Below are 16,751 nucleotides of genomic sequence, written 5' to 3' on the forward strand. Positions count from 1 at the left end.
TCTAAACTGCAGCATTCAGCATGTCTCCTGAGCTTCCTCGCTGAAATATAGCAATGGAAATTTTACAGCATCTGTGTTGCTTTTGGAAGCCATCACCTCACATCTGCTGTCTCTGTAGTGTAAAGTTTAAGTTCAGCATAAAAAGGTACTTTGTAAGAGGCAAGAGGAATCCTGACAGAGCGGTAATTTACCGACTCGCCCGGCTCCCCCGACTAGACTCACTCAGTTTTACATTCTGTAGGGATTTTTAAATAAGGTGCGCTTCAAGCAGCCACCACACAAAAAAAAAGGTCACTTCTTAAAATGGAGCATCGCATCCAGGACTGGAGACTTTTTAAACCTCTATCCCTCACTGAGTCCCGTGCCAGACGTTTTCTTCACCGGGCATTGTTCGATCCCCTAAGACTTTTCACAATGGCGTTAACTAAATTAGCGCTAAAATAACCACCTGCTACTTTTGGGAAAGTTCTGATTGCGGTCACAACCATCACGGCGCGGGTAACAGCGGGACCGGCCGCCCAGTCCGAGCAGGCGGAGGAGCGCGGCCTCGGCCCCCGGGAGCTTCCCAGCCCGAGAGACCGGGGCGGGCGCGGGGTCGGGAGCGGCGCTCGGTCAATTGCAAATCAATTGTGGTCACACAGCGGGCGCGTTTATCGCCCCATCATCGCCCATTTCCTCCTAACGGGGTAATCCGCGCGTTCGCTCACACGGCGACAGCAGCCTGTTGGCTCAGCCAACAACCCGGGGATTGTTCCTTGTTTGGCCTCACGCGTTCCATTTCCTCCCCGGGCGCCCCGCACCGCCCCCCGGGGCGGGCTCGCTCCCCCCCGGCCCCGCTGCTCTCGGTGCGCCTCCCCGCGAATCACACGATTCCCGCCGCCGGCAGACGGGCCCCGCCGCGTTCCCGCCGTTCCAGTCATTAGGGCCGCAGCGGGAGCGCCGCGCGAGCGCCAGGCGCAGCAGCGCCTCAATTAACAAACAAACGCCGCGTCCCGGGAGCGCGACAACCCCCCGGGACGGCCCCGCCGCGCCCGCAGCCCGCGCCCGCCGCCGCCGCTCCCCTTAAGGTGGTCTGGCTACGGCGGGGCCGCCGGAATTCCCGCCCGCCCCCTCCCTGCCGCGGGCGGAGGAAAAGCAGCGGCTCCTCTCTCGGCCCCGGGAGTGGAAAGCGGGGGGGGCTCCGCAGCGCGGGGCTATCCAGCCGCGGATGGCTGCTCCGCCGGCCCGGGCGGGACACGCCGCCCCGGGAGCCTGCAGGCGGCTCCTCAGCGAGTCACCGCCGCGGCGCCGGGCTGGCGCGGGCGCTCGGAGCCGCGGCCGTGCCAGGACCGGCTCCCGGCGCTGCCCCTGGGCTGCAGGGCAGTGGCCGAAGGCGGCCGCGGTGAGGGCTCATGTTCCGCGGGCAGTGTGCGCCCAGCGTTTCCTATCACCTCGTCCTGCCCGGCTGGGAACCGAGTGTCCACCTGCCGGGGCGCGGGGCTGCTCCTCGCCGTCCCACCGGGAGCTCCCGGCGCCGGCCGGGGCGCACACACGGCACCGCCTGAGCGCGCCCCGGCGAGCGCCGTGACCGCGGGTGCCCGCGCCTCGGGGGTCCCCGTGTCACCCGTCACACGCCGCGACCCCGACCCCAGGCACAGCCTCCAGCGCTGCGCTGGCCCCGCGCGTGGTTCGGAGCTCCGCGCTGGGGCCGGGGCCGCGGGCAGCCGGGGCGGCGGGGCCGGGGCTGGGGTGCTGCCGGGACCCCATCACCAACACGTGCAAGGGGATGCGGCAACGCACACACCCGCACGGGCGGCGATCCCGCGAACAGAACGAGGTGATAGGAAACCCCTTCCGAAACAGCCCCGAGCCCTACTTAAACTGCGGCTGCGGTGACTGTGACTTGGCCGGGATCCCGTGCAGGGAGACGGAGATCCCTGCACAGCCCGTGCCGATGCGTGGCTGCCGCGCGTCTCCGCACGGGCAGGGGCCGAGCAAGCACCGCCACGTCCCCGCAGCCACCGCGACCCAGCAACACCCACAGTCCGGCACCGGCGCCACCTTAAGGAGCCCCGGGGCCCGCCCCCCGCGTCCCGCCCGAGCGCGGCTGATTGGCGGACGAGGCGGCGGGGGCGGGGTCTGGCGGCGCTCGCTATAAATATTCATGAGAGCGCGGTGGCCGGAGCGCCGCTGCCGGGGCCGGAGAGCGAGAAGTTGGCGGAGGCGCTGCCGCGCTCGACCGGCGGCTCAGGTGGCGCGATCGCGGCCGGGGCGCCCGGCAGCCGGAGAGGGACCCAGCGCAGGGCGAGGAGCGGCCGGCTAGCGGTCACCCGTGGGGCCCTGCGCTCGGGCGGGCGGCAGAAGTGAGCCGCTCCGGCCGCCCCAGGTCCGGCCCCGCCGCTGCCCGCCCGCTCGGGGCGGTGGGAGCCCGGCACCGCCTGGTTCCCGGGACGCCTCAGCCTTCTTCACCGCGCCGCCCGGGGGCTGACGGCGAAACTTCTCCGCCGCCGCCGCCCCGTGCCCGGCCGGCGCTGGAGCAGCGGCGAGAGGAGCCGCGCTTCCCCCTGCGAAAGCGACCCCGCGGGGAGCGATGCGACGGCGGCTGAGGGGCCTCCCGTGAGCCGCCCCACATCCTCCGGCACCGAGTGGGGGCTCCCCCTCACCGGGTGCCCGCGGACGACGGAGTCCGGCGGGAGCTGCGAAACCTCTCACCTGCGACCGGCACGGAGGGGGCCGCCCTCCGCCCCCCCGGGGGTAGCCGGGGCGGGGGGGTGCTGTGGCGCCGCGCTCCCCGCGGCTGCTGAGCGGGACGGGAGAGGAGCCGGGGCCGCCGCCCGCGCGCCGCCGAGCATGGAGTGGAGTTACCTGTTGGAAATCACCTCGCTGCTCGCCGCCCTGTCCCTGCTGCAGCGCGCCGGCTGCGCCGCCGCCTCGGCCGCAGCCGCCGCGTCCTCGTCCTCCTCCTCGGCGAAGGAGCTGTCGTGCCAGGAGATCACCGTGCCCCTCTGCAAGGGCATCGGCTACAACTACACCTACATGCCCAACCAGTTCAACCACGACACGCAGGACGAGGCCGGGCTGGAGGTGCACCAGTTCTGGCCGCTGGTGGAGATCCAGTGCTCCAGCGACCTGCGCTTCTTCCTCTGCAGCATGTACACCCCCATCTGCCTGGAGGACTACAAGAAGCCGCTGCCGCCCTGCCGCAGCGTCTGCGAGCGGGCCAAGGCCGGCTGCGCCCCGCTCATGCGCCAGTACGGCTTCGCCTGGCCCGACAGGATGCGCTGCGACCGCCTCCCCGAGCAGGGCAGCCCGGACACGCTCTGTATGGACTACAACCGCACGGACCTCACCACGGCCGCGCCGCCGCCCGCCAAGCCCCCGCTCCGCGGCTCCAAGCCCGGCACCGCCGCCAAGGCGCCCCCCGCCGCCCCGCCGGCCGAGGCTCCGCGCAAGCCGCGGCCGCCGCCGCCCTGCGAGCCGGGCTGCCAGTGCCGGGCGCCCATGGTGTCGGTGTCCAGCGAGCGGCACCCGCTCTACAACCGCGTCAAGACGGGGCAGATCGCCAACTGCGCCCTGCCCTGCCACAACCCCTACTTCAGCCCCGACGAGCGCGCCTTCACCGCCTTCTGGATCGGGCTCTGGTCCGTGCTCTGCTTCCTCTCCACCTTCGCCACCGTCTCCACCTTCCTCATCGACATGGAGCGCTTCAAGTATCCCGAGCGCCCCATCATCTTCCTGGCCGCCTGCTACCTCTTCGTGTCCCTGGGCTACCTGGTGCGGCTGGTGGCGGGCCACGAGAAGGTGGCGTGCAGCGGCGGCGCGGGCGCGGGCGGCGCGGGGGCCGGGGCGGCGGGGGCCGGCGGCGGCGCGGCGGCGGGGGCGGCGGCGGCGGGGGGGCGCGGCGCGGCGGGCGGCGCGGCCGAGCTGCAGCCGGAGCTGGCGGTGGCCGAGCACGTGCGGTACGAGAGCACCGGCCCGGCGCTGTGCACCGTGGTCTTCCTGCTCGTCTACTTCTTCGGCATGGCCAGCTCCATCTGGTGGGTCATCCTCTCCCTCACCTGGTTCCTGGCGGCGGGCATGAAGTGGGGCAACGAGGCCATCGCCGGCTACGCGCAGTATTTCCACCTGGCCGCCTGGCTGCTCCCCAGCGTCAAGTCCATCGCTGTGCTGGCGCTCAGTTCCGTGGACGGGGACCCCGTGGCCGGCATCTGCTACGTGGGCAACCAGAGCCTGGAGAACCTCCGGGGCTTCGTGCTGGCGCCTCTGCTCATCTACTTGGCCATCGGCTCCATGTTCCTGCTCGCCGGCTTCGTCTCGCTCTTCCGTATCCGCAGCGTCATCAAGCAGCAGGGTGGCCCCACCAAGACCCACAAGCTGGAGAAGCTGATGATCCGCCTGGGCCTCTTCACCGTGCTCTACACCGTGCCGGCCGCCAGCGTGGTGGCCTGCCTGTTCTACGAGCAGCACAACCGGCCCCGCTGGGAGGCCACGCACAACTGCCCCTGCCTGCGGGACCAGCAGCCCGACCAGGCCCGCCGCCCCGACTACGCCGTCTTCATGCTCAAGTACTTCATGTGCCTGGTGGTGGGCATCACCTCGGGTGTCTGGGTCTGGTCCGGCAAGACCCTGGAGTCCTGGAGGGCGCTGTGCACCCGCTGCTGCTGGGCCAGCAAAGGCGCTGCCGTGGCCGGGAGCGCGGGGCCGGGGGCAGGGGGACAGGCGGTGATCACCGCGGCAGGAGGGCTCGGGGCCGGAGGTGGCGGCTCACTCTACAGCGATGTCAGCACCGGCCTGACTTGGAGATCAGGCACCGCCAGCTCTGTCTCCTATCCCAAGCAGATGCCCCTGTCTCAAGTGTGAGGAGGGGGAAAGAGGCCAAAGGTTAGGGAATGAGGGACACTGGCCTGCCTAAAATGCCTCCTCACTGTTTGGTGCCATTAATGAACCCCTAATGGTCCTTATTAGCCACAGCTTGTATAGAACAATGCAGCTGGCAGAGGCCCCAGGCTCCAGCCCCCTCCTCCTTCCCCTCCATTCATATGCAGGGAGCATGTACTTCAAGGAGCCAGCTTATTATTTTGCTGGCAGAGGAGGGTAGAGGCTCACCCGTGTCTTGCAGAGGGCAAGGCACAGCAGCTTCTGAATCACTCTGGACTAACAGCAGCTCTTTACTCTTTATGGGAGAGAGGGTCTTCCTCCCCCCGTCCTGAGGTGGGAGTCTGCTGGGGACTGCAGGTTTATGGGATGTGGATGACCAGGCAAATGCCTTACAATATTGACTGAATCAAAAAATGTCTTAATTATACACCCCAGCTAAATACGGGTTTCCTACATTAAAGGATGTATTTATATAATTATTTGTTACCTTGTACAGATGTGTAAAATATGTATATATCCAAAGCTATACAGTCTGTAAATTTTTTTGTAAAAATTTAGAGGCTACCCCTGTAAGAGCAAATATGAGTATTCTATTTTGTCAATAAAATGACTTTTGATAAATGACTTTTTCATGATTTTCCTCTCCTCCTGCCCTGGTTATTCCAGCTGCTGTATCTTTAGGTAGTTCCATAAACTATGAACTACATTCATGCTCCAGTCATTATCTGTTAAAGAAGTGAGATATGTAGACACAAGAAAACAAGTCATTCAACAAGTTGTTCTGAAAAAGTGTTTGCCAAAACTGGGAGGTGCTTTACCATACTTTTTTCCTTTTTTGAAAGATGATGATGTCTTTGAGCCTTTACAAAAGAGTCATCTCCCGTGGCATGTTAAGTATCCTTTTAAAACGGGTGTTATTTTAGGAATGTGCACACCCGCCTCTCATGTCTGTTGTCTACACTTCTGTAAGCACCTGCCTTTCCTGGGATGCATACTGAAGTGTAAAAGGTTAATGTTTTAAATTCATAGCTCATGTACTGTGGTGGAACAGTGAGTTGAGATTTGTTAGATCAATCTCTTCTTAACAGATTAAACTAACATCTTAACTTTTGTATATCAAATATGGTCCTTTTTCAAGAGAAAAGGTATTGTTCTTCTGTCAGGAGTAAGCTAATTTATTTGAGCAGAAGGCTGTTGAATTAACAGAAGAATGCTTTGGCAATTGTTGAACTTTTTACCTGTCTGCCCAGTGGCTCAGAACATCATTCCTTTAAGAGGAGCTAAATGAATAGGGTTAATCTGTAGGGAACTTGGTTTCTTTTGAGTTTGGGAAAACTTTGATCTTTTCTCTTCACCAAACGTGATGTATAGTCTGAAGTTTCTTTCCCTGCTGCCTGGTTCCTCTTGTTGCAGACCAATTGGCCACCATGGAGCCTTAAAGTTCTTCAATTAAAGGGACATGGGACTTTTTTTTTTTTATTTTAAGAGGAAGACTTGTAACAGTTAGTGAACACCAGAGGGAAAAGGGAGAACAGCCTTTTAAACAGCTTTTCCCTGCATTGTTAGCCAGACTGCCGGCAGCAAGGCATGGCTTGGAGCATTATAGAAAAGAGCTATGAATGCCCTACAGGTGGTCTGCTCACATAATCTCCCCAATTTAAAACATTTTCCTTTACAGGACAATTGCATTACAAAACTCCCTTCACTTTTGGTCCTAATTGAACCAAAGAACAACTACAAGATTTTCTTTAAAAACTGTGTCCAAAAAAATTTAAAATCTATTAACTAACATTCTAATCTGTTTTCTAAAATGAGGGATCTCAGAATACCATGAGTAAAAACTGCATTAGACATTACTCCAGATATTTTTACATATTCTGCTTATATTCTGTCAAATTAGCAGTCATTTAAAAGCAATTGGTTAGGTTGTGTGCTAGCAGTGAAAAAGCCCCAGGTCCCTTATTAACCTGCCAATCATGATAAGAGATGGGCAGCTACCCTACTAATGACACAGATATCAGTCATGATTTGTGGGAAAAACCTTGTTTCATTGAGCACTGACTTGATTATTGGTGTCCCTTTCAAAGATCTCCTGACTTAATAGACCCCACTTCTACAAAGTTGCCAGGAACATGAAAAGGAGTAATTTAAAATGCTAACTAACTACTTGATGGGAAAAATAATTTTAACTTCTTAAATGCAAAGGAAAATCCCCTGGAATTTACACATGGTACCTATTTATGCACCAACTGACCAGCATCAGAATATTGACATAGCTGTAAGTTAAAAAGGCCACACTATTTTTCTATATTGCTGGAAACATTCTTTTCAAGGTTGTTGCTAAATCAACGTGGCACTTTTCCCAGCTGTCAGCTTTCCTTTCCTGCTGGGGAAGACCCACACAGCATAATCAGTTCTGCAGATAAAAATCTGAGTTCCTTCCCCTCCACCAGGTTCCAGCAAGGAAGACAGAGGAGAGGTACAGCCACAACTCCTCTCTGAGAATTTGTTTAGAGAGGTCTCTCACCCACAGGCTGCTGGTGCAGGTTGCTAGCACTGAGATAAAAGCATTTATGGTAAAAGAAAGAAGTAGCCCTTTGGTTTAACCTCCAGAATGAGGCAAGAGGGGCTACAGGGGAACTAAAAAATGGGGCCTCAGAGCTAGCCAGGTAAACAAGATGCCTGCTTTGGAAGTGACTGAGTAATAATGCAAAGGTTAAACAAATTAAAATCAGGTAAAATTAAAACCACTAGAAACACAGACCTGGGGAAATGGAGCTAAAGAAGCTCCATTAGAAGTGCAGATTTTTGTGAATCAGCATAAAATTTGTAGATAGGAAAAAACAATCAGAAACACCAAAAGCAAGGCATTTAGGTACATGAAAAATAAAAATCCACAGCCGCAATGAACTTCACATTATTAGGATGCCCTTTATCAAAATTTAAAGTTAAATTTGCTATGAAGATCCAAAAGGTATTGGTCAGGTGATAGAAATGACATCTTAATTTTCAAGATCTGATGATAAACTGCCTTCTCTGTAAATCTGCCAGAAAGCCACTGAAAACAGCCCAAGGAGAGCCATGGTCCCTGCCCTGCAGAGCAGGAGTGCCCACAGCATCCCTGTGCCAGAGGCTCATCCATGGCCAGGGGCAGCACACACACACACTGGCTCTGGAGAGCCAAGGGAAAGTTTTGCTGTCACTGATGTGGCCCAGAGCACAACCTGTATGGCAGCGTCTGGGGGCTGGATAAAGGCAGCTGAGAGCCTCCCACAGAAAGGCCAAACTGCTCTGCTCAGGTGGGTGACCAAGGTAGCACAAAAACATTGTTTGGGATTTTTTTTTCTTCTCTAATAAGCAAAATACCTTTGGGGAGCTCTCTTATTTTTTATTCTCCCTCTTTTTTTTTTTTTTTTTTTTTCCCCAGGACCCCTCCTTACTTTACGTGCTCCTGCTTCAGAAAGGAAATCTTACAGATCTTTCTTCTCCTGCTGCAAAAAGTAAAAAACCCTGCAGCCTCCCAGAGAGCTGGCCTAGCTTCTGGCGGGCCTCATGGAGGAGGCACAGCAGTGCAGGTGAGCTGCAGAGCCTCAGCAGGGACACAGGGCATCCCCTGGGCCCTGCTGCACAGCACAGTCCCTGGGAGCTAGCTGGAAGTGTGCTCCAAAGTTTTCCCTGTGCAGGAGAAGTCCCTGAAGCTTTGGTAATCAATCTTTTGGTTGGGAAGGGGCTTCAAGAAAAGAAGGAATTAGGAACTTCTTTTATATTGTAATAATACAGACGTGACCAGGCTTTCTGGGAAGGCTTAGACTGGCATAAAATAAGTGTTTCTCCTTTCTTACACAATATTTAATGTATTGGGGTGCTCAAAGCTGTCCCAGGTGGGGTAGGAAATCTAGAGGCAGAGGTGCCTCTGTGCACACCCTACCCACAGTTTTCACCACAGCTTCAGAGCCTGGGCTTTTTCTAGGTTCCCTCAGGTGGACACATCTCCAGACACCTGAAAGTGGCTTGTAGAAGAAAGCAATGACAGTTTTTTACAAGAGGAAACTGGTACTGGGAGATAAGGCAGAATGCCCAAATTTAGAAAGGAATCACTAGCTGAGAAAGAAAGGCCTTGGGAGAAACCCAGCTCTACTTTGAAACAGAGAATTCAATACAAGACCACTTCTTGATCCCACAACACACTTATGTCACAAGCACTAGATGCAGTGCAAAAGCCAGACCTAGCCTGCACAGTAAGGAAACCCTCTTAAGCAACAAAAACATGACATTTTACATGGGATAGACAGGCCACCTAATGTGAGGGAAGAGAGAGAACGAGTGATAATGTGCGTTGAAAAATTACAAAAGATGCTCCTGGAGTGAAAACTCACCAGGAGCCAAGATCATGCTGGAGGAAGGCTCAGTGTGGACCAGTCAAACCAGCTTGTGGAATCACAGCCAGTCTCCAGAGTGCCTGTTCCAACCTGCCTGCAGCATGCCCTGCTCCTGCACCCCATTCCAGAGGCACACAGCCTGTGCTTCTGCAGGCACACACTTCCACCCCCACACAGCATGGCCAGGGCAGCTGCTGGCCCAGCAGCAAAGGGAGTGAGGAGCAATCTCTCCCCTTCCTGGCCATGTTCCCTCTTTTTTTTTCCTGCACACCAAAACTGGATGGTATGGAAGGACAGCACATCTGTGCCTGGAATTAAAGAGGCTGGGCAACAAAGGGCACCCTGGAAACAATAGGATGAGACTGAAAAGAATAAAGAGATCTGAAAATGTCAGTCCAAAGAAAAAACATTAAACAAGGCAGGCTCCCTGCATGTGGTCATGATGAGCTCTAGGCAGCCTTTGAGAGAACTCAATTAGAAATCTTCAGGCAGCTCTATTTATTTAAGTTTTACAGCTGCCCATCATTACTGTAATCAGGTATATGAGTTTCACTAGTTCAGCAGAAAGGATCACACATAATAAATACTATGGTGGCATGGAAATAACTAGTGTCTGGTATTAAAATGTGGAGCAAAAACCTGAGGTGACTAAGGACAGCCAAAGCACCTCAGAAACTAGTACCTACGGTCAAATGCTGAACCAAGCTTTTTGAAGGCTGAGATAACACTTCTTCACTCCTACCAGTCTCCTATCTGTCATCTCAAAACACTTTACATTCACTTGTGAATTAATAGTCAGATTTCTTCTTGCGAGGCAGAAATTGCAGTAGAGAGTAGAAATTGCAGTGCCAGGCTAATGAAACCTAGATGCATTCTAGGAGGAACACCTGGATTTCCTGCCTGTGCTGTGTCCTCAGTCCAGCTCCATTTTCAGAGCAGTTTCTCGCACAGTTTCTCGCAGTGTCCCCGCAGTGTCCCCGCGGCCCCGAGCGCGGCTCTGCCCGGCGCGCTCCCGACCCCACCGGGCCCTGGATGCCCCAGGGCTGGGGCTGGAATGGCTGTACTGGAGGAAAATCACTCACTCCTCCCATTCCCTACGGCAGGCAGGTAGGGAAAAGAAGGTTTTCAGCGGTTCTGGAGCTGCACCGGGCAGGGGCTGCGGTGGCTGAGGCGAGCGGGACGCGGCGGGGCCGGGGCTCCAGCGCCCGCCATCCCGCAGCGCCCTCCGCTGGGCACACCGGGAATTCCAGCGCCTTCCCCCGGGCACGCCGGGAATCCCAGCGCCCTCCGCTGGGCACACCGGGAATTCCAGCGCCTTCCCCCGGGCACGCCGGGAATCCAGGCGCCTTCCCCCGGGCATTCCAGCGCCTTCCCCGCTCTGCTCCCGCGGCGTTCCCGCCCTTCCCGCAGCTTCTCCTCTCCGCGGAGCGCAGAAGGGCGCTGGGAGATGGGAGATGGGAGCCGCCGCTCCCTGCCTGACCCTGCCCAGCACTGCGGACACCCTCGGGACAGGGCTCACCCCCGCTGCAATGAACAGGGGAGAGCGCAGAACTAAGATGCTCTTCCCTAAAGTCCAGCTTTGCAAGAAAAGAGAAATTTAGGGGGAAAGATGTGGCCCCATTGCTGTAGACGTCTAATATATTATAAAGGAGAAAGCTGGGCTATTTCTCTTGGACACTATCGAACTTCTTTAATATGTTGCATTAAAAAGGGCTGTTATCCCATCAGTCTTGCCTTACCTATGACTTGTATACCTGATACTTTCAGGTATAGCTGTATACTAGATACTTTCAAGTATATCTGATGCTTTCGGATACTTTAAAAGCATTAGTTAGAAGTTCTTTCCTCCAAACTTCTGTCATTGATAATTGTATGTGACATTCTTCACACAGAAACGTTAGTCTCAAACTATTTTTTTCTTCTTGACTTTTTTCCAAAAATAAACTTACAACCAGAATGTCCAATTTTCACATCTTCTGAAATAAAAAAGAATGGTTTTCATGCTATGAAGAGACTTATTCATAAATGTGTTTGAGACATGATACCTTCATCATTTCTCAGTGGTTGAAATCTAAATGCTCTCTTTCAATGTAAATCAGAAAATGTAGCCATCTGGCTTAGGAAACAAATTACTTGCTTTGCCTTTCTGTCCAGATGTAGGGAGGGAACAGAATTAAATCTTTCAGGAAAGGAAGGGGCAATGTTTCCCGTGCAGACCGTGCAGCTTTGGGCACTGTGTGTTCTGTACTCGCTGCAGCCTCTCTGCAGGGAGCTGCACGACTTTCTCTCTCCAAACCTGCGGGGTGGAAAGCACATTTATCATTGTGGGTTTTAAACTGAAGTTACTTTTTCGCAAAATTCTAAGGAGGGAATATTTTGTTATAACAAGTAGTAAAATCTTAGTTTCCAGGACACAGAGCAGGGCATTTGGAATAGCCACATCAGGAAACCACGGAGACCCACACGGAGCTTCATTGCTGCCATCCTCGAGCTCATTAGTGTACAAGAATTGTGTGTGTTGTTTTTAGCAGCTAAAGAGTTATTTGGGGCTTCTATGTTCTCAAGCCAAAGTGAGTGAGGGGTGCAACCAGGGCAAACGCATCAGAGCAATGCAAATCACTGACAAGGCATCATGAATACAAGCTGAGCAGAATTTAAATACAATCCATGAATGAGAGGAAAGATTTGCATGAGGGAAAGAATCATTAGAATCTGATTTAACAAGCAGTACATAAAATGGGCCTTTGCAGCTTAAAATGAAGCAAAGCACATTCACGTTATACATTCTTAATGGAAAAAAAAAGCAAAATCACAAAAAACCTAATTTATTAGTAGAGCTTGGAATAGAAATGGTTTTCACAGAATACCTTTAGATCCTGATTCAGAAACTTGTGCTTGATTGCTTTCTTGAATAGAAGTGGATCATAAGCATGTAGGGTGGTAAGGGCTATTTAAGTGCATGCCAAAGTCCCATTGATTTCAGTGAGATTTTATAAGATACTTAAAGTAAGCATGTGCATAAATGTTTTTCTGAACAAGAGTGCTTTTCTGAATTAGTGTTTTACCCATGAATTTACACAGTGCTTTCAAATATAATTCCTTCTGGGAAAATAGAGTAGATAAAATATTTTTTAAAATTGTATATTTCTGCTTGTCTTAGAAGAAGTTAATGGACAATTATTCTGGTTAGAATGTTCCGTAAGGTCCAAAATGAACAGTGAACAATCTGTGAAAGCTGCAAGTAAATAATGTGCATACAGCAACTTTTATAGACTGTCTGTTCACTTCATCTCAACTAAATTATGGAAGCTTTTGAATATAAGGTGTTACATAGATAATTTCAGTCTCTTGGAAGGAAAGTGATAAGTTGTTCTACATTAAGTGATATTATATTTGGTCTTTGATAAAAGAACACTGTTTTTAAGAAACACCTGCCATTTTTTGTTTCCAGCCAGTGGTCACTAAGAGTGGGCAGAACAAACTTTTTATGTAATGTCTCCTAAAATAAAATGTGTCTACCTCTAAATGTCTGTTCTTTTGAAGTAATAGATGAAGTGGCAGATTCTGATGCAACTGTGTTTTCCTGATACCAAGAGATCATCTGTCTCTGTCAACACTGGATAATTTTTTTGTTTCTATAGAAGCATTGCTCCAGCTGTGTATTTACATTTCTTACCATATTCCTTTGAAAATACAGCACTTCTTTTATGCTCTTCTCTCAACTATGTCTTTAGCAACAGCTCACATGAGAATTCAAAGAGCTCAGTGCCATGACCATGTGGCCATATTGACTGTACTTGTGAAGCCAGACTCTAGTGTCAATTTTTCTTTTTGCATTTTAGAAGATTTTTGAGCGTTGTGGTGCTGGCTTGCAAGGTGTCTTTTTGAAACATATAAATGGTGTGACCAGTGTGATTTTTGCCTTTTGTGCTCTCTTTCTAAATAATTCTACTGTGAAAATGTTTGGCATCATATGCTATTGCAGGTCAGCAGCAATACTGTTCTCCCAAATTAGCTTTCTGTGTCTCCCTTGTTGAATAGAAACCAGTATCATGTTTTTTGAAAGGTAACATCCTCTATAGTAATGTTTCTCCAGCTGTTATCACTGCCTAAATATTTCTCAACATTTTCATACTTTTCTTTTTCCCTCCTTCCTCCAAGTGCCACGTTTAGGTGAAGGCTGAGGTTCAGCTCAAGACTAGGATGTGTAAATGCAGGTAGGTGTCTCAGTATAGGGGTTTTTTTTTTAGGTAAGGCATTGTATGAACTCTTATTGCAGTCAATAGAGTGTTAGGAATGCCGTCAGTAGGTCATGGAAGCAGAATCTGGACTCTAAGTTACTTGTGGGCCTCAGCCCAGCTGCTCAGACAGAGGCTCCCGGTGATCCGGGAGATTCCCATCCAGTCTCTCCCTGCCTCTCCAAACAGGAGACATGGGTGTCCCGTAACTTTCTGGCATGTCTGAAAGACACAGGTGAATATCTCAGTTACCCTCTGGCAGCTCTAATACCAGGGGTTACTTTTGTGGGCAGCTTATTGCAGCCCAGGTCTGGATTTGACCAGATCTCCTCAAAGAGCCGTGGGACTATTGACCCCGACCTCACAGCTCTGTGACAGAGTGTTGGTGTCTTAACCTTGAGCTGAACCCTCCCAAGAGAGGCTGCTGATTATTTCTATCATCTCTGTTGCAAGATTTCAGAATTTTCTTGCTGATGGGTTCTTTAATTGCTGTTTGCTTAAGTTTTACAATATTTGCTGGGCCCTCTCATGTCATTTTACAAGCTGGCACAATGTATAGTTTTGATTGTTGTGTAGAGAGGTTTCTTCTTAGCCACTGCTCTGACCTCTTTGACCCCTTAAAAGCATTCTGCACCTTGTCTGCTAAGGATTTGAAGGGGGGGGTGTTATTCTTGACAGGGCCTTTGATTGGTATAATATTAATTTATACAATATAATAATTTATTGAAGAGGTGTTATTTTAGTATCACCTCTTTTGGTAATACTTTTAGAATTACCTCTTTTTAGTATCACCTCTTTTTGCTTTCTTCTGCCTCTTTGTGGTATATTAACTTCTCTATTCTTTAAGTTTTATTTTGCTGTTGCTTCATTTCCTGACAAAATTTTAGAGAGGCTATTTTTTTACTTTGGTTTTCCTCTTTTTAAAATTTTCTTCATTTATCCAAATTTTAGGACCACTTAAAGTACATAACCACATATGCTTAAATCATGCAAGTTCCATGATCTCCTCTAGAGAGCAGCAAATATGTTCAAATAAAATAGTAGCACGCTTCAACCTAATGTTTCTTGAAACAAAGTCTTTTGTAACTCAACTTGCTAAGTACTGCTAAAGAGCAAAAAACTATGAGGGATGAAGGTCTTATACCTGAGCCTGGCATTTTCTGGCATTATCTGAGAACTGTCCTAGCCCTGATATTTAGTGTGGACCCTCCTACCCTCTCCAAAAGCCAGCACCAGCTCTCCAATATCTGATGGCAGAGGGGAGAAGGAAGCAACAGGGGTTCAGCCTGGGCCAGGGACCAGACTTGGATGCACACCAGATCTGTGGGCTGTAAATCTTCCATCTTTACACGGCACTGGCAGCCAAGAGGAAGCACTCACTCTCAGAAAAACACCCACAAGTTCTCCATCCTCGTGTCCATCAGTGGGCGTTTGGCAGATGGGACTCTGGCTCCTGGCGTGCACTAACTGGGGCTTGGGGAACTGACAGGGAGCCACAATTCTTTTATTTGTTAAGAAAAATTGCCAAGGTAATATAAAACCTTTCTAGCTACAGACGTCTTCAGGCTAATGCCACCAGGAGTTTGGACCTAAATGCTACATAAATCTTCAAGAGGAGGACAAAGGTCCCTCTGTTCTTCGAGAGCAGCCTCCCAGCACAACTGACAGCTGCCTGCCCCAGAGCTCACACAGCTGGCACAGTCCTAACAATGCAAACCCATTCTAATGGGGAAACCAATATAACAGAGCTTCCAAAAACATGCTCATGTTCACAGACCTGTCTCTGGTAAGGTTTTCTGGCAGTAAAGCTCCTTGGTCTGTGTGACCGTGTTCACAGGGGCCTTAGGATGAGGGAAGAGATGGGGATCTGACTCCATGTTTCAGAAGGCTTGATTTATTATTTTATGATATATACTATATTAAAACTATACTAAAAGAATAGAAGAAAGGATTTAATCAGAAGGCTAGCTAAGAAAAGAAAAGGAATTAATAACAAAGGTTTGTGGCTCAGACAGAGAGTCGGATCCAGCTCACTGTGATTGGCCATTAATTAGAAACAACCACATGAGACCAATCACAGATGCACCTGTTGCATTCCACAGCAGCAGATAATCAATGCTTACATTTTGTTCCTGAGGCCTCTCAGCTTCTCAGGAGGAAAAATCCTAAGGAACGGATTTTCCACAAAATATCATGGCTACAGGTCTGTATTGACTGTCTAAAGCAACTTTTGGAAAGGTTTTTCTCTCAGTTAAAAGCCTGATCAATTAATCCAACTCCAGAGCTGCAAAAAGCCCATGGCTGCAAGCAGAGCAGCTGTTCCTCATGTCATCACCACTACCACCTGTGCTGGTGGCATTCCCTTCAAATTGCCAGGTACCCAGGTACAAATGGGAACCACCTTCCCCAAAGTTACCACCCGGCCTCTGTTGGACACAGAGAATGCTGAGAGACAATTCTGGACAGACAGAAACCATCACCAGTGTAAGGGTGACTGCCAAGGCCACAATGAAGCAAGGGAATCCTTTCTGGAAAATGGATTTGCCATGAGCTGGCATTTTCCATTGCCTCAAAGATGCTCAGCTCACCCCAGCATACCAGCATAACATGGAGGAGGAGATTGATCCAGTCAGGCAAAGAGGGGAAAACCAGCAAGGAATGCTTTGTATGCAGCTGAAACAATGTTTATCCCATTTTCCCCTTTCCTGTGTCACCCTTCATACCAGGCCTCTGCCTCTTCAGGAGCTGCACGGCTGCTGCTGGTGGGCTGGATCTGTCAGATACAGCAATGCAGACAACCTGCCAACCAAGTCCCTCCTCACCTTTTGGAAACACACTGCCAAAGATCCTGGAAACTATGGAAGAGGTGCTCCTGGGTGGATGGTGGAGAATGCACCTTGCTGCTTTTTGAGGTGTGTGCTGGCAGCTGGGGCACTGGACAAACACAGCATTCTGCACCACAAGAGCCAGGCTGGAACCAGGGCAGAAAGAATTTAAAGGCACTGGCAAAATGGGAATTAGCTGACACTTACCAGCACTTCCTCTTTACAAACTAATTCCTGCCAACACTAACATGGGAATTCCAGAGAACACTCCACCAGGGGAGCTCAGTGCTCCCTGAGGTGGGGGTGAGCTCTTGTCAGGTGCTGAATGAGGCACGATTACCCTCATTATATGCTTTGTATAGCCCATTTTTGAGGAAGATCCTGATGATTCTCCAATCCAAATAAATTTATCTGTAGCTAACTTTGCAGCCACAGACTTGTGCTCACAATTG

At 51.3% G+C, this 16,751-nt stretch overlaps 1 protein-coding gene across 1 annotated transcript; it reads left to right on the forward strand.

The window, feature by feature from the left end:
- Positions 1 to 2,829: 2,829 nt before the first annotated feature.
- FZD8 (frizzled class receptor 8) lies at positions 2,830 to 5,478 on the forward strand. The gene has a single exon (XM_058018969.1). It carries the CDS (start codon positions 2,830 to 2,832, stop codon positions 4,837 to 4,839), a length of 2,010 nt encoding a protein of 669 aa, XP_057874952.1. The 3' UTR covers positions 4,840 to 5,478.
- Positions 5,479 to 16,751: the final 11,273 nt, after the last annotated feature.

This window comes from Melospiza georgiana, chromosome 1, assembly GCF_028018845.1.
Source record: "Melospiza georgiana isolate bMelGeo1 chromosome 1, bMelGeo1.pri, whole genome shotgun sequence".
In the NCBI taxonomy this organism is placed as follows: Eukaryota; Metazoa; Chordata; class Aves; order Passeriformes; family Passerellidae; genus Melospiza; species Melospiza georgiana.

Excerpts from the sequence above, each read along its gene's own strand:
- FZD8 (XM_058018969.1), top strand. The coding sequence starts at position 2,830 with ATGGAGTGGAGTTACCTGTTGGAAATCACCTCGCTGCTCGCCGCCCTG.